This window comes from Heloderma suspectum, chromosome 7 (genome assembly GCF_057233095.1).
Source record: "Heloderma suspectum isolate Gila_16-S chromosome 7, 16-S_ref, whole genome shotgun sequence".
Lineage (NCBI taxonomy): Eukaryota > Metazoa > Chordata > Lepidosauria > Squamata > Helodermatidae > Heloderma > Heloderma suspectum.
In genome coordinates this window covers 85,143,381-85,161,456 of record NC_139464.1, presented here as the reverse complement: position 1 = coordinate 85,161,456, position 18,076 = coordinate 85,143,381, and the positions used below count along the sequence as shown (strand labels likewise).

At 42.6% G+C, this 18,076-nt stretch overlaps 1 protein-coding gene across 1 annotated transcript in view; it reads left to right on the top strand.

The window, feature by feature from the left end:
* Positions 1–13,807, top strand: part of CTTNBP2 (cortactin binding protein 2) — a 125,698-nt gene extending 111,891 nt beyond the window's left edge. Inside the window, exons 19-23 of the mRNA XM_084810823.1 lie at positions 720–905; positions 1,204–1,264; positions 2,359–2,491; positions 4,830–4,934; positions 11,795–13,807. Of these exons, the coding sequence (XP_084666949.1) occupies positions 720–905; positions 1,204–1,264; positions 2,359–2,491; positions 4,830–4,934; positions 11,795–12,055 (746 nt within the window). The 3' untranslated portion in view covers positions 12,056–13,807. The remainder of the gene's footprint in view (positions 1–719; positions 906–1,203; positions 1,265–2,358; positions 2,492–4,829; positions 4,935–11,794) is intronic.
* Positions 13,808–18,076: the final 4,269 nt, after the last annotated feature.

The following is an 18,076-nucleotide window of genomic DNA, read 5'->3' as shown; positions in this document are numbered from 1 at the left end:
ACAGCAAGGGAGCATGGACAGATCTAGGAATTAGCCTCCCCAGTTATGGAATCAGTCTGGGTCGCCCCTTCAGAGTAATGCAGCGGTTTGCTTTTCCCATTCACAGATAGCAGCCTCTGATTCATTCATATCTCCACTTCAGAATAGTCCCCTGCGTGTGTGATTTTCCTGTATGTTTGTGGTGAGGAGGAGGAGGCTTAGTTCCAGTAAGGAAAATGGAAGCAGCAGCTACTGACTCCAGAGTGCTAGCAGAAGAAGGCAATTCCAGTCCTTTCCCTCCATGCAGGACCAAGGCGCCTCCTCTCTGCCTGCCTATCATTCTGTCTCTGGGCTTCAATACTGCTGCTTCACAGTCGGTGGATGTGAGGGGGAGATGTGTGGGGTAAACTATCCAACATTACTCATCTCTTCCATTAAGCTTCCCTGAGCAGTGGAGCATGGAGAGGGCGGGGAGCAAGCCTCTCATTGGCTGAGCAGCACCTATGGGGTTGACGACGTGCACTTCTACTAGCAGGACTCCGCCCATTCAACCGCAAAGTAAGGCGGATTAGAGTGCAGTTTGACCTGTGAAAAGTGGGTTTTAAGGTTATGTTTACTCCACATTTTTTGCTTTGTGTGCTCCTGATTTCATTAAAATCCACATTAAACATGAAAGTGCTTCACATTCATTGCCATGTAGATCCGGCCAAGGACAGCTTTTTTTGTTTTAAATGTTTCAGAGTTGGATCAGTACATCGCTGATTTTAAAGGAGGAAACTTCCCTCTCTCCATGGTATCAAACTACAAGAATTGCCCCAAGAAAAGAGGGGAAAGCATTGCGTGGAGAAAAGTGAGCACAAGTCCTCGTAAGAAGTCAGGCCACTCATCAGCCCAGTCCTGGAGTAAAAAAGAAGAAAATGCAGAAGGTAACAGGTGGAAAGCACTGGGGACGAAAAGACCTTGTAGGAGCTGCAGAAAGGATCTGAAAACTCTGTTTAATTCAGATATCCAGTCCTTTACCCATTTAAAAGCCCAATCAAGGCCCTTTCATTTCTGAACTTTTTCCCAACTGTGTGCACAAACCAGTAAACATGCGCCATGTTCTGTGGATGCCAGTTTCCAGGGCATCCACAGAACCATGTTACAATGCAGATAGAATGGGCTTCAGTGATGCTCCTACTAAGTGTATGTGTGTCAATGTTTCCCATCTTTTCTCTTGTTAAGGTGTCAAATCAAAGAACATATTGCAAGGAAATGGCAACAAAATGGCCTCTCTAACAAAAACGTAAGTTACATTTGGGGCAGCAGGGACTGGTGAATTTTGCATTCTTATATGGCTTACTTGTGGCCTCTTTTCAGGAAGGTTTCAGAAAATTGTTTGCTTGGTGGCCACATCAAATTACCACATGGTACCAATCACCCAGCCATGTGGTGAGGTGAGCAATGCTGTCCCTCCAGAATCGCAAATGGGATAGCTGGAGCACAGTAATGTTTACCATATAGTATTGTGGCCAGATGCTATAGCCAAAATATATTTCCATTTGCAGTTTGCAAACACCACACCATGATTCCATAAGTGGCCGAAATGCCACAAAGCACAACCAGAGTTGAAGAAATTCAGGCTTTTTGCTGCCAGTTGTCATAGTATTGGAAAGTTTTACTAAACTGTTGAAGTAGTTGAAAGCAACATGCATTCAGTGACAGTCCAGGAACATTCCATGAGACTCTTTTCCTGGCTCATAAAGGGCAGAAATCCCCCCTCCCCTCTAGTTTGAATAGTTCACAGGAAGGACTCTCCACCTATTTTAGTCTATGGAATGGACTTCCTGAATGGAAATCACTGTGGTAGTTTCCAGAAATTCTGTGAACTTTGTCTGTGTGCATAGTCTGCATTCATCGGCCAGATGCTATTGAGAAAATAGCTAAAGGCATTGATACTTTGAATAATTTTCAAGTCCAGTTAGTTTAGTTCTTCAAAGGATTTGCAGGTTTGAATAAAACTTTAACACATGCACATCATTTGATGCCTCAACAGTAAATGTGTGAAATGCCCCTCTTGAAAAATGTTGTTTGGATTTATGCGGGCTAATGTGAAAGGTCTGTCTGCAATGTTTGATCTCTAATGGCTGCCATCACTTGGTGTTGCATATGTGAACTCATTCATAGAAACTTGTTCTTTAAAAGTAAGGTCTTAAAATTGAGAGGTTTGAGGTCAATTCAGAATAGGTCTGGACTGAATATTAATTGTATGAGTGGTTTAATTAACCTTTAAACTGCAAGAAAGCAATTGTCTTTTCTCAGGCTCCATCTTATATACTGCCATCCTTTAATTATGCACTTCTAGGATAAATGAGTGTTTGTTTCATTTTGCTTTCCAAGAAATCTAGAAGATGATCCGCTAAGTGTGTTAAACCTGGAGCAGAGACTATCCCTTGGTTCTGATGATGAGGTAGACCTTGTACAGGAGCTTCAAAGTATTTGTTTAAGCAAATCAGAATCTGACATAAGCAAGGTAAATGCTCTCTACTCCTCCCCACAATATAATCAACCCATGTTTTTCTCTAGTTTCTTCCATGCTGTATTCAACACATCACCATTTTCTCCCATTCTCAAGAAATGGCCCATCTACCTTTCTAAATGCCATCATTTTCTGCTCTGACCATTATATCCAAACTCCTGGAGCTTACCACTTACTTCCACTTTCCCAACTTTCTCTCCTCCAACTCCTGTCTTGACTTTCTATGATCTGGTTTGTGCCCTCTGCTTTCTACTGAAACTACCCCTCACCAAAATCACTGATAATCTCATTGCTGCCAAATTCAGAGGTCTCTACCCTATCCTTATCTTCCTTGATCTCTCTGAATACAGTTGATCACCCCTGGTTCTGTCCTCAACTGACTCTCTTCTTACCTGACTAATCTCATATTCAACATTTCCAGAAGGAGAAGCTCTTCCTCCACTTTCCCCCATTGAATGGGGTCCCTTGGTGATATAATCTTGGCCCTCACTCCTGGGTCCTGCCATAAAATCCCATGGTTTTCAGTGCCACCTTGGTACTGATGACACCTCATTCTACCTCTTTACCCCAGAACCTCCCCTGCCCTCACATCCAGTCTTGAATTTCCAACTGCCTATATGATATTTCTGCTTATATGTACCATCATGTTTTCAAACTCAGGACCAAATTATCTAAGACCAAATTCCTCATCCTTCATTCCAGCCTTTTATCTCCTCATATTTATTGACAACATCACCATCCACCTTGTTGATTAGGCATATATTTGATTCTTCCATCTGTTTGCTCCCATATTCGGTCTGCCAACAAGTCATGTCATTTCTCCCTGTGTAACATCGTGAAAATACAGCCCTTCCTTTCTGTCCTGTCAGCGAAAACTCCTGCTTTGACAACTGTGACTTTCTCTTCTCTTTCCTTCAGTTGTCTGACATTAGCCCTCTATTCTCTATCCAGAACTTGCCACCAAAGTTTTGTTGTTCAGACCACATGAAACCACTCCTTAAATCCTACACTGGCTTCCTGCCTGGGATCCAGCACAAACTCCTTATCCTTAACTTTCAAAGCCCTCCATAGTCTTGCACCCTCATATCTCTCCACCCTTATATCCAGAGCCTTGACTGATTGCTCTTCCCACTCTCAGCTGCCCAAAGTCCCCTGTTTCCTTAAATGACTCCTCCCTTTCTCATGCTGCTCTTTATGCCTGAAACTCTCTTTTAAAACACCTACATCATGTTGCCTCTCTCTTCTTCAGTCTCTACTCAAAACCTACATTTTCCATGAAGCCTTTGGCACAGTCACTTGGATCTCATCACCTACCAAAACTAAGCTTGATTTCATATAACTGAACTGAAAGCATATTCTTCGCTTATTACCTTTGCCCTCCTTATCCATCCCTCTATTGCCTTCCTCTTCCATCCTTCTAAATTTCATTGTTATTCTGTAAAGCACCATGCACATTTTATTTATTTAATTTATTCATTTGTTACATTTATTTCCTGCCTTTTCCTCCAAGGAGCCCAAGGCAGCATACATAATCCTCTTCCACTCCATTTTATCTTCACAACAACCTTGTAAGGTAGGTTACGCTGAAAGTCAGTGACTGGCCCATAGTCACCCAATAAGCTTCATGGCTGAGTGGGGGCTTGAAGCTGGGTCTCCCCAGTCCCAGTCCAACATTCTAACCACTGCACCACACTGGCTGCCATAAATATAAATATAGTACTTATAATTAATAATTATATTTATTAATAATAACAGATCTTATATTAGACTTGGGTCTTGACTACACACTGCATTCTGGAAACACAACTGTGCATGCTGTCTTTGCTGTGTGACAACTATATCATATAGGGTAACTCATCATATAGAAAGGTGCTACCATGTGGAAACTTTCCATAGAATGTATGGTGAACGTCTTGTGGACACTCTTGGCTATGGTATGCAGCTGCCTGGCAGAAGCAGTATCCAGTAGCCTTTGACGAGGACCATGTTGTATAGACTGCTGCTTAGAATCACTCTTTTCAGCTCAGACAGCTCAGTTTACAGAGTAAATTACAGAGGTTTAGCGGTTTACCAGAGTAGATTAAAGATGTTTGAATCATTGGATTATGATTAGAGTCTTGTTGTTTTTAATAGTTCCACTTTTAATGTTATGTCATCCATTTGTGAATTCACAGTGGAGGCAAAAATGTACTAATTTTTGTATAGGTTACTAAGTTTTCTCTTCCACTTCTCTCTGTATCCATCTGCTGTTAGTGACCATTCCTGCTTTAAAATATTATTATTTCCAACACTGACCTTTCCCTCCCATCCTTCCCCACCAAATCTTATCTAGATTGTAGATTCAAAGGATGAGCTGATGATGATGATCAGTACTTCTCAGAAAGATCCTGTGTTTTCAGCAAACATCATTAATGCAAATACATCAGCATCACAGCAGGTATGTGACAAGTTACTGTGCCATGTAATAGAGGGATGCCTATCTGTATTCAAATCATCCATATAGAGTTGTTTATTATATCTGAAAGAGTTAAGGCTGTTCTGGACATTCCGAACATGATCAGTGCATGAGTGTTGAGGCTCTTTATTTTGCCTCATCCTTGTAGCAGAGAAGCCTCACCACGAACAGTGCATGGTTCAAGAGGGAAGAGAGAGAGCAACAGAGAAGGCTTTGAGATGGACCAGGGAGACATGTGCATGAGAGACAAGTGGAGACAGAGATAGGCCAGAGGAAGTCAGAGACAAGAGAGAAGTTCCTGTCAGAGAGGGAGAGCATGCATCAGGTATATGGGTGAGGGAGAGAGAAAGAAAAATGATCATATGGACCATTGATTGTTGTGGAGGGATCTTAAGAGATTTGACTCTGAAATAAAACATTAGGAGATGTGTATTATTTGACAATTGTGTAGCGCCAAAATTTTGCCTTTCCTTTGCATTTCTATTAGGATTTTTATTTTTCCTGAACTTTCTGGTCGTTTTTACACAGATCTTGAAATCAGTTTTACAACCTACTACATCTGTCATTTCTAAACTTCCAAATGTGCACAGAATTTTAACATCTCTTGTTTATTGATTCATACAAAAGTGCTGTGAAGGAGAGAAGTTCTGAGATGCCTCCAGCAAATTCAATTAATTCCTTGCTGCAGATTCACCACAGAGTGCTATTTCCAATTAAGTATTCAAATGTTATTCTACTACAGTGCAGAAAGAGAAGTGGTAAGGATTCAAAAACACACATTTAAAAAAAAAAACATCCAAAAGTTCATGCAATCTTGCCTATTATACATTACAAATCTGGGGAAGGGCTGTGGCTCAGTGGTAGAACATCTGCTTTGCATGCAGAAGCTCCCAAGTTCAACTCCCAGCATCTCCAGGTAGGACTGGAAAAACTCCTGCCTGAAACCCTGGAATGCCACTGCCAGTCAGTGTCAACAATACTGGGCTTGATGGATGAAAGGTCTAAGTCAGTATAAGGTAGCTTCCTATGTCCCTAGGTGGTTTCCCAGTTTATCAGTACTCAGATAACATGCATGAGGTACTGAGTTTCTTCCACGTAAACATCTGACAACACATATAGAGGCAAAGAAGGGGTTCAGTGAGGATAGTGTGCCCAACCAGCCTGTAGGAGTCTGACCTTATGGGAGATGACCTACTGGAAGATTTTCTTCTAGTCAGGTGACAGTACCAGGATTACCATTGGGGTAATTCCTTTAGGCCCAAAACAGACATTGTTTTAAATCTGTGTCTAGCAGCTATATCTTTTTCATTTTTATTCTAGAATAGGTTAGGGGATTGGGTCCTAGCATGGGAGCTGGGGAGCTTTTATTACCCCCATGGACTTACACTAGATTACAAATGTTTTTTTTAAAAAGACATAGTCCCTAGTTTTAAAGTAATGTCTGTTTTGGCCCTGAATGCCAGGGCCAGGCAGAACAAAAGGGGAGTGTATAGTGTTATTATAGATACAGGCTAGAGGCATACAAGTCACCATGGGCAGTAGAGGCCTACTTCTCACTGGGGTGTTGGGGCTATGCCTGGACTATACCACATCAACTGCAGTGAAAGTAGTGAAATGACTGTGTGTGTTTTTAATCTGTAAATTCTTCTTACTTACATTTTATGTATTTTTATTTCTTATTGTGTTTTTATTCTGATTATTAGCCTGTTGCCCTTCTCTGAGCAGCACACAAACGCATCACTAAAATGCAACATAAAATAACAAAAGCTATTAAAATTAAAGACACAGTTAAAAACAATTATTTTAAACTGAGAGACCCAGTCTAAAAAATAAGTTATTTAAAAGCCTAGAGCAAATAAAAAAGGCATAGTGCTACCTTCATGGTCTTTTTGGTGCCAGGTAAGCCTTGCTGGGAAGGCTGTTTCATAACTGGGCTGCCACCACCAAAAAGGTTCTCTCCCTCATTCGCTTCATCTCATTTGGTGGAAGCACTTGGAGCATGGCATCTGAAGAAGAACCTAAGATGTGGGTAGGTGGTTTTTCAGCCATTTAGGTATTTAAAGGTAATTTAAATTGGAGCTGGAAATGGACTGGGAGCCAGTGCAACTGAAAAGCACAACCGTATTGTGGTCAAAATGCTACGTAATAATCTGGTAGCCCTGTTCTGGACTAATTGTTGTTGTTCAGTCGTTCAGTCGTGTCCGACTCTTCGCGACCTCATGGACCATAGCATGACAGCCCTTCCTGTCCTCCTCTCTTTCCCGGAGCGTGCTCAAGTCCATATTCATTGCATCAATGATGCTATCTAGCCATCTCATCCTCTGCCATCCCCTTCTCCTTTTGTCTTCAGTCTTTCCCAGCATCAGGGTCTTTTCCAGTCACTTTTCTCTTCGCATTAGGTGGCCAAAATATTTGAGCTTCAGCATCTGTCCTTCCAATGAGCACTCAGGGTTGATTTCCTTTAGGATTGACTGATTTGACCTCCTTGCAGTCCAGGAGACTCGTAAGAGTATTCTCCAGCACCACAGTTTGAACACATCAATTCTTCGGCGCTCAGCCTTCCTTATAGTCCAGCTCTCTCACAGCCATACGTTACTACTGGGAAAACCATAGCTTTGATTAGACGGACCTTTGTCAGCAAGGTGATGTCTCTGCTTCTTACTATGCTGTCTAGCTTTGCCATAGCTTTCCTCCCAAGGAGCAAGCGTCTTTTAATTTCATGGCTACAGTCACCGTCTGCGGTGATCTTGGAGCCCAAGAAAATAAAATTTGTCACTGCTTCCATTTCTTCCCCTTCCATATGCCAGGAACTGATGGGGCCAGTTGCCATGATCTTTGTTTTTTTTAATGTTGAGTTTCAAACCAGCTTTTGCACTCTCCTCTTTCACCCTCAACAAGAGGCTCTTTAGATCCTCTTCACTTTCTGCCATTAGGGTGGTATCGTCTGCGTATCTGAGGTTGTTGATAATTCTCCCGGCAATCTTAATTCTGACCTGTGATTCATCCAACCCGGCGTTTCTCATGATGTACTCTGCATATAAGTTAAATAAGCAGGGCGACAATATGCAGCCTTGTCATATTCCTTTCCCAATTTTGAACCAATCGGTTGTTCCATGTCTGGTTCTTACTGTTGCTTCTTGACCCTCGTACAGGTTTCTCAGGAGACAGGTAAGGTGGTCTGGTACCCCCATCTCTTTCAGAATTTGCCACAGTTTGTTGTGATCCACGCAACTATTTCCAAATCATTATAAAGGCAGTCCCATGTACAGCATATTTCAGTTGTCTAAACAGGAGGTTACCAGAATATGGGTAATTGTGGCCAAGCTACCACCACCCAGGAAACTACTTATTATCCTATACCTATTAGTGACCTGCCTGTGTAAGTGATATAATATTCAGAAGGACTTTGTCTCTGTGAAAGCATTTGAAATGAGCCACCTGCCCTAGAAGATTCCCAAAGAATAGGTTTGTGGATAGAAAAAAAAGGGGGCACTCTGAGGAAAACCAATTGAGTAACTTAGACTAGCCAGCGCTAGGATAGATTTGGCTTCAGCCATAAATTAGGAGGTCCAGATACAGCAAACTCTCCAGATGGCTGCAGTTGCCATGGAAACTAGAAAACACTGAGGAAGTGGCTGACTAAAATAGAACAGAGGAGGAGGGTGGGTTGGAGGTGTCAATTAGAACTGCTAAGCTGCTGAAAGGCTTTTTACTCTCCCTTTGAGACCATTGCCTTCTACACATGTGAAGTAGCATTGAGGGAAGTTACCAGAAAGATCAGCAGAGGGACTGGAGATTGATACAAAGATAGTCTCAAACTGGGCCCGTTTGAAGACACTGGCATCTTGTGTAGGGCCCATGTGGATACAGGGATGTTTTCTCCTGGCCAGCAAATAGCAGTCAGTTAGGGTGCAATCCTGTGCATGTTGAGACAGAAAACTGTGCTACAGCTCCCAGCATTCCCCAGCTGTTCCCCTCTGTTGGAGGACAGAGCAGTGTGTGCCACACAACCTGTCCTGGACCCCTAAAACTAGCCTGCTGCCTCAGGTACGTTGGAAGATGCTATCCCAATTTTTGAAGTACAATTCAACTGCGAACCAGTCAGCATCTGTACACGGACAGCGAAGGGGGCACCATCTTATCCCTTGCCTCGGGCAGCAAAATGTCTTGGGCCAGCCCCTGGTCCCTCAGAAAATAGCACGGGAGGAAAGGGTTAAGCCTCCTTCACTAGTTCCAGTGCTTCTGCCTGATTTGGGGCCTCCCCTGTTGCTGCTGTTAAGTGTTAAAAATCCTACAGGAGATCTCCTGCTAGTTTAGCCCCGAGGAGAAGTCTTTCAGCAGAACAGGGAGAAACAAGCATGTATGTTACAGAAATCTGCAGTGTGTATGTGTAGATGACTGGATCGTGCTCATTCACTCAGTCACTGATGGAAATATCAAAAATATGAACGTACTTCCACAACACGCAGAAAGTTGAAGCTTGCTACACACATAGTCCCAGCCTACCCCTAGTTAAATATTTTTTATTTCTCGCCTTTGAAACTCAGATTGGGGAAGGGGCAAATAACTAGTAACAATTATATTTCTCGGCATTGTTTTGTGAAAACTACAAGAGATTAATGCAGTAACTTAAGGTGTAATCCTATGCACGTTTAGACAGAATAAAAAGTCCTACAACTCCCAGCATTCCCCAGCCAGCAGTGCTGGGAGTTGTAGGACTTTTTTCTGTCTAAACATGCATAGGTTTGCACCCTTAATCATTTTCCTCATTGCCATATAATTGCCAGCACATCTCAATTATATGCTCTAAGTGACAACAACAGTGTACAGGATAAGTGGGGTGTGTTGTGTACCAAGTAGCCTTCCTGCTTTTATTATTTATTTATTTTTAAAAACTCATTGCAGTGTGCTTTATGATAATTGTATACATTTTGGCAGTCGTTGCTTGCTACTACAGTTGAGCTTTTTACTGATTTAGATAAAAATTGTTCTAAAGAGAAAACAACAGTGATATAAACAACATGAGAAATTTGGTGAGATGTGCGTTGTGTCTCCTCTGTACACACCTGAAGCTTTAGGCATTGACCATTTTTTTTAAAGAAGACAGATGTTTTTACCTTGTTGAGAATTGTGCCCCATCCCACAGAAATTCCAGCAGTATTTACCAGCTTTCAGCCCCCCCTGTGAAGGTCATGCATATATTAGCAGGTTTGTATATCCAAATTAGAAAGCAGCAAGCTAGCTTTGAAAGAGTGAAAAAGGCAGAAAGCAGATGGCTGTACCCAGTTATCCCTGGGGTGCTTCCAGCTTGCTGCTCAATGTAGTTTCTATAATCACAAGATGGAAAAAGCAGGGAAAACAAGACAGATATTTAAAATAGAAATAAATACATGATCATTATCATTGCTGGACTTCCAGATATGGTGGGGGATGGAACCAATTTTGGTCTAAAAAGGCATGCAGGCAGCTGCACTCTGTAGCCATCGCTCTTCTCTTTTCATCCAAAAATATCCCGCAGACACTACAACCATGCTATTTTGAGTCATAGAACCATAGATCACTTTTAACAACGCACCTGTAGACCTGAAGGAAAATAATCTACTGCAATAATTTGCACTGAAATCTATTTAATATGCAAAATGTTTGCTTTTTCAGGGCAGGGGAAGATTAGTTTGTGTGGCTTCAAGTAACATAGCAAATTTGGAGTGGGAATTCATGGAATGTTGTCATAAGTACAGTGGTGGTATTTGTTCTGTAAGATGGGAAAGGGAAGAACAAAGGATGTGGGTTGAGTTTTTTGAAATGTAGATGATTTGTTATGAAAAAGAAATATTTTGTTGTAATCAATTTGGTTTCATTGTTGAACATAAATTCATACAATTTCTACACAATTTCAGTTACATAAAATTAATACTGAGCCCTCAGAATAGGGTATGATATAAACTGGAATAAATAATCAACATGCTAATAAACCTAGGTACAACTCTAAGGGTGGGACCACATATTACAAATAGGGCTGCTGCCATAATATGTAGCTCAATCCATGATATATAGCTCAGCTTGACTCATCTCTTGTTGTCATTCGTGTTCCTTTCCCTCCTCACACAGCATTGCTGCTGTCAGCAGCAGTGGGGACATGATACCAAAACACACATTAATTTATGGAGAGAGAAGGGAGGGAACTTGACATAGGACTGCCATATTGTGTGTGTTTTTAAATGTGTAGTTTTGCCTGTATTGTACTTGCCCCTTTTCTTGGACAACCAGAGACACCTGAAGTAAAACAAAAATCTTAAAAGGGTGTCAGACACATTTTGTGGAAAGTAAGTCTTATCAGCAGCTACTAGTCATGATGGCTAGATACAACCTCCAGGTTCAAAGGCAGTATGCCTGGTGGGGAGCAACAACATACCTTCCTGTCCTGCGTGTGGGCTTCCCAGAGGTATCCGGTTGGCCACTGTGGGGAACAGGATGCTAGACTAGATGAACTGTTGGTCTGATGTTCTTCTTACATTCTGAAGATAGCAATCATACACACACTAGGGAGCAAACCCTATGGAACACAGTGGGATTTACTTCAAAGCAAACATACATAGATTGCCTTGCACACTATCGGAGAAAGGCAAATGGTGAAATCCAGAGACATCACCTGCATACCACAAAGCAGGGCTTCCCATTATCTGCTATAGTCAAAGTAAAATACTCATTTCACTCACTTCATTTCACAGCTGGCAACAGAAGCTTTGTGTAAACTCTGGGCTGTTGATCGCAGGCAGTTTTCCTTTCTTTGCTTCTGTCAAGTGTGAATGCATTTATGCTATATAATGCTATTCTGTTAACAGGATGAAAATCCTGGAATCTGTCCTCTCAGCAGCAGTCAAACTGTGGAATGCAGCAACAGTAAATCAAAAACTGAGTCTGTCAAGAGTGGTGTTTCAAGAGTGAAATCTTTTCTTCCTGTGCCCAGAAATAAAGTCAGCCAGTCTTCCCAGAACACTAAACGAAGCAGCAGCAGCAATACAAGGCAAATAGAGGCAGTTAATGACTCGAAAGAAGAAATTTGGAACATGCACAAAAAAATACAACTTGAAAAATGTGAATAAATATATCCATCTACCATCCACCTTCCCCTTCAGTATTTGGATACTCAGTTATCTTGGAGAACAAATTCATTCACAAGTGTAAATAATTTTAAGATTTTTTTTCAGTTATATAATGTATCTATGGGACCACAGTTTAATTTTTATGTAAATAAGCTGTTTATAATGAAAATATTAGATTATATTGAATTGAACTTTAGAAGTGGAAAGTGATAGCTTCATAAATGATTTTCTAATTTGAAAATGTTTTATCGTTTAATTATATTCAGGGGTATCACCACAGAAAGTGTGTGTGTGTGTGTGTGCGCGCGCGCGCACGCGCGCGAATAAATAAATAAATAAATAAAATATATTGGACTTGATCCAGAGATATCTGTGTACAAAAGAGCTAGTACTGTGTGTGATATATTTCAGTGGAGATGTATATTCTCCACTGAATTAAGATGCAGATAGCCAATTTGGAAGGACTGTCTAGCTATCCATACTGTATTGCCAGTGTGGCCATTTCTGCATTTGCATCACCTTACACATTCAGAGACAAAGCTGCAGTTCTACTGTGTTAGTATGGGATTCCCATGTGGCAGGATCCTTCGTGGATTTCTGCATGTGGAAAACTAAGCAGTGGATCTGCTTTTATTTCCTGTGTATTGTGGGATCCTGCAGAGTGTTGCTCATGTGACAATGCTGTTCTATGTGTGTAACATCCCTATTGCCTGCAGAATAGGATCACTGGATTGGGGTGATAAAGTTATATAGTTATATGCTGAGTTTCCTGTGTTATATTTCATACATTGGGTTGCATAATTCTGTACAGTTCTGGCTTGAAGCTAATATACATGTGTTTTCAAGGCAAAAAAACAAACCTATGTTCACTTTCTAAAAAGTGAATGGAATGTGGCAATAATGGGAGGAGTTGGGAATACTGCCCAGTTACATTCAGTTATAAACTGCATTAAATATTTCAATTGCCCATATTATTGGGTAGTTTGGTTTATTTCTTGTCTCTCTTAAGCTCTTTTGTTGCTTTGATTTCGCATTCCAATGCCTATATGAATTATGATTTGTGCAGATTTTGCTTCTCTGGTAAAAACAAAAAAACCCAAAGCCATCATAATAAGCAATCTGTGGTTATTTGTCCATACCTTTGTGGGGTTGGGATCATGAGAAAGAGAACACTTACAATTATATAAATTATTGTATATGCTATTAAAAAAAACTCCCCCACTTTCTTATTTTTGACACACTAGGATTTAGGGCATTTTACAGTGAAATATCTTTTTCTCATAAAGGGCAGCACTAGATTAACACATAGTAGTTATCAGCAGACAAAGCAGTAGCAATAACTTGGGGGAGGGAGGGACACATATGATTTACCTTCTTGTGTATTCTGTCTGAAATAATGTTTAACTGGTATTCACTGGCAGCGGGGCGGGGGAAGATTCTCTCCCCCTTTCCACATCCTTTTCCCTTATAGATTGTACCCCTTCAGTATTCATGGTGGGCTCAGTTGATACAGGTCTCCACCTTCTCTTCTAAGACTCTGTCTTGATATGACACCCTTATAAAATGCATAGACACAGTTTCCCTAAGAAAAGGCTTCATGGCCACCTGGTGAATTACTTAGCACATGTTCTGACAGTGCTATGACACCAACATTTTTGCAAGAGAGTTTGTAAAGGTAAAGTCAGCAGTTACATTAAATGTTCTTCTGGAATTTCACCTGTCATGCCAATAAAACCCTTTTGTACTGCAAGTATGTTTGTTTCTGTCTTACATCTGTATATATTCAGCATTGTGCGTATTCTGTGTGTCTATGTGTTACAAAAGCTTGCATTTGATACTGACCTCAGTGTCCTGTGTGTCACCGCTTCCTTGTTTTAAAGCACAGGTGGACAACTTTTTTGCCCCAAAGGGCTACATGTGGTGGGTCAGGGGCCACATGCTGGTGGGTGTGGACAGTGGAGGATGGGGCCTGGCCAGATGGTGGGTGGGGCAAGGGCTGGTGTTCCACTCACACATAGGCATACTCTCCCTCCCTCCATCCCTCTCTCTCTTTCTCACACACACACACACACACACACACACACAGAGCGCTTCAGGGGGAGGACTAGCACATGGGGCGGGGTGAGTTAACCACCCCTCTGCTAATCTCTACCTAATATTTTCATGGGGGAATGGCATGCAAGAAGGACCATTCCCTTGTTGCATTTCAACCTCCCTAAGAAAACGTCACTCCCCCAGGCCTGCCAGTTGCTTTACATGGGAAGGACAGCCACCAGGAAGGGTCATTACCACTCACCATCCTCCCCAAGAAAACTGCATTTCCCTCATCCTCCGAACAGCTGAGGAGTGGGCTTGGGGGGGAGGATGATTTGCAGGGAAATTCAGCAGAGGCAGAAAAAAATGATGGCAGCTGGGGGGGGGATGGATTCTGTGATTGCAGCTTCGACATCAGTGCAGACCACACTGATGGGCTGCATGTGGGCCACAGGTTGCCCACATTTGTTTTTAAAGCAAGCTTTCAGAGACCCCAGTGTTGAAGAACTGGATCCAGTGGTAGAGATGTCAGTGCCTCTGCCCTCCATATTTCCCTGGCTGAAATGTCATTGTGACTGTGCTTCTGCTGCTTCCCTACAACCAGGTCCCTTCCTGTCTACCTTCAGCTGCCTTGGTCTTCACCAGGATGTTCAAATTCTGCGACAAGCACCTTGTGACTAAACGCAAGGCAAATATTGAAACAGGAAGAAAACATAATATTTCTATAAACATTAGTAGTTCACTCAACAGAACACTGGGTAAGTCATTAATACAGGATTTTACATTCTTTGGTAGTAACGTAATCCAAACATGATATTAATCTGTGTGACTGTATGAAATCATTAGAGGGTTCTTTTTTAAAAGATCAGCAAGCATAAAATAATGAAAGACTTCCCAGCAAACATTGCCATGTAACCCAGTTCTATGCATCTTTCATCCGATATAAGTCCTGTTGAATTCAATGGTTTTTAGCCCCAGGTAAATATGCACAGGATTGCAGGTGTAATTCCTTAAGTAGATCTAGAGCCAGGGAGTTTCTGACTCTGCAGCCCCACTAAGTTCCCTGAAAACACCCCCAGTATCAACTGGAAGCTGTAGTAGAAGAAGTAATTTTGACCTGATATTGGTGCTATATTTTCTGGAGTAGGAATTCATCTCTGGCTACTTCCTAATGCAACAACTACAGTTCAGTATTCTTGTTCATTGCTGAAGGGAATTTTATGTTCCCCATGAAGTCCCCTTTTGCCTGATCATGTGAATCAACTAATAAATAACTCAGTTCAAGGACTGGAACTACTGGATGCGCAAGAAGTGAGTGAAAATGATAATTAAATAAATGGTCCATAAATAAAATGACCACACTGCATTCAAGCAGGTCATTAACCATGTTTGCAAAGACTGCAACAAGAATACAACTATATAAATGTTGTTCACTTAACTTAAACCTAAGTTAAATCTACAGAAATTGTCATGATTGTAAAACACACCATAAAGCCAAGGGTGAAGGATCTCAAGCATTAGTACACACCCTCATAAATATTTTTTTGGGAAAGAATCCATTTATATGCCTGTGGAAAATACAAGCTACTTTCTGTAGGTACCAGGTTGCATGCTAACCAGCAGCTCTCAGTAAATTAATTTGTAGCAGTTACTGGACATAGCAAAAGCAGTCTTTATGTGTCTTTATCTTGTCCTCAACATTGCTATTGAGAGGAGAGCACGTGCCCAATAAATTACTGTTGGTTGTCAACAGCACTTATCAGGTAAGAAGTGCTCAAGATGCCAGAGTTCATGGGAAACAAATTGGTTTCTAATAGTGCCCAGTAGTCTTCTGTATGCAGCAAATGCAGAAGCATCTTTTAATATAAGCAATTCATAAATATTCAATAAATCAATACATTTTTGTTCTAATTTTAGTTACAGCCCTTCTCTTTGATTTCTTTATTCTTATTTTTAAAATTGTACTTAATTACTGCTATTGAAAGATATCAGGGGAGACCAGAAACCAGAGTGTGTTTCATTTTGTACTTAAAGCCATATTTCTTGTAGGGTAAAACTTAATGTTAGTTGCACATTTGGCATTGGTGTTGACTTTGGCATGTGCATAACTTGGTATGTGATGCCATTGTTGCTGCAAGGAGAGGAAGCCCTTCAGTATTGCAAGGCAGGTGGGATCTGACGCTCTTGCTGCTGCTGCCTTGCTGGAGCTCTACCTCAACCTGGGGGACTTCTACTCTGCCTCCTTGCAGACCCAGGTCCAGCCAAACACCACCCCACTCCCAGCTGCGACACCTGTGGGAGCTGGGGTATAAAACCTAGGCCCGGTGGGGAGCCACTTCGGGGGAGCATGGGAGCGAGGGCCTGTCTCCCTGCTTGAAAGGAAGGAAGGAAGGGGACTGTTTGCCTCAGTGTGGCCTGCTGGACTGCCTGCATTAAATATGTGTTTTCCAATTAAGGGGGGAGGTGTTGGGAGCCAGGGAACGACCCTTACGGTTCTACAGGGCAGAGGGAGATACGGAGGGGGGAGACAGTCACACTCTAAAGGCAGAATGTGTAACGATAGGGTGCTGACTGTCCCTAAACTATTCCCCAATTCAAATAGCCTGGATGGCCCTGGCAACAGACCCCCTGGGTTGAAACTGCTGCTGCTGAATGCCAGGTCAGTGAATGGTAAAACAACTGCTATCCAGGACTTGATCCAGGGCTTGTATTACAGAGACCTGGCTGGACAAAGCTGGGGGGGTTAATCTCTCTCAGCTCCGCCCTCCTGGGTTCTCTGTTCAGCAGCAGGCAAAACCTGGGGGGCGGGGAGGTGGAGTGGCAGTGGTCTATCGTGATTCGATCCCCCTGACCAGGTGCCTAATCCCGCAGTCTGCTGGGTTCGAGTGTGTGTATTTGAAGGTGGGTGCCCGGGACAGAATAGAGATTCTGTTGGTGTAACGTCCACCCCGCTGCTCAACAGTCTCCCTTCCTGAGCTAGCTGAGGTAGTCTTGGGTTTGGTGTTGGAGACCCCTCGGCTTGTTGTGCTGGGGGATTTCAACATCCATGCTGAGGCTGCCCTGTCAGGAGCGGCTCAGGACTTCATGTCCGCCATGACAACCATGGGGCTGTCCCAGAAGGTATTTGGTCCCACCCATGCTGCTGGGCACACTCTGGACCTCGTTTTCTGTGCTGGATGGGGTGATAGTGATCTGAGAGTGGAGGAACTCTCTATAGTTCCATTGTCATGGACAGATCACTACCTGGTGGGGTTTAGACTTGCTGGCACGTGGAACCTCTGCAGGGGTGGAGGGCCGATTAAGATGGTCCTCCCCAGGTGGCTGATGGATCCGAATGGTTTCCTGACAGCTCTTGGGGATTTTCCTGTTGCCTCGGCAGGAGATTCTGTCAAAGCCCTGGCCGATCTCTGGAATGGAGAAATTACCAGGGCCGTGGACACAATTGCTCCTGACCAAGTGGAGCTGCACCAGCACCCTAGTTTTCTAGGGAGCTGGCAGTGATGAAATGGGTGAGAAGACGATTGGAGCAAAGTTGGCAGAAAACTCGGAGTGAATCCGATCGAACACGGGCTAGAGCCTATTTGAAGGCCTACTCTGTGGCAATACGATAACAGATGACAAAGAAAAGGCAGAGGTGCTCAATTCCTACTTTGGCTCAGTCTTCTCCCAAAAGAGGGTCTATGACCCCCCTGGCAAAGGCCAAGTACAGGCTGAAAGGGCAGGATTGCAGCTTGAGATCGACAGGCATATGGTCAAGGAACACCTCATTACTTTGAATGAGTTCAAATCTCCAGGGCCAGATGAACTGCATCCTAGAGTCATAAAGGAACTGGCAGAAGAACTCTCAGAACCGCTGTCTATTCTCTTTGAGAAATCATGGAGGACAGGGGAAGTGCCAGATGACTGGAGGAGGGCTAACGTTGTCCCTATCTTCAAAAAGGGTAAAAAGAAGGAACCTGGGAACTACAGACCAGTCAGTCTGACATC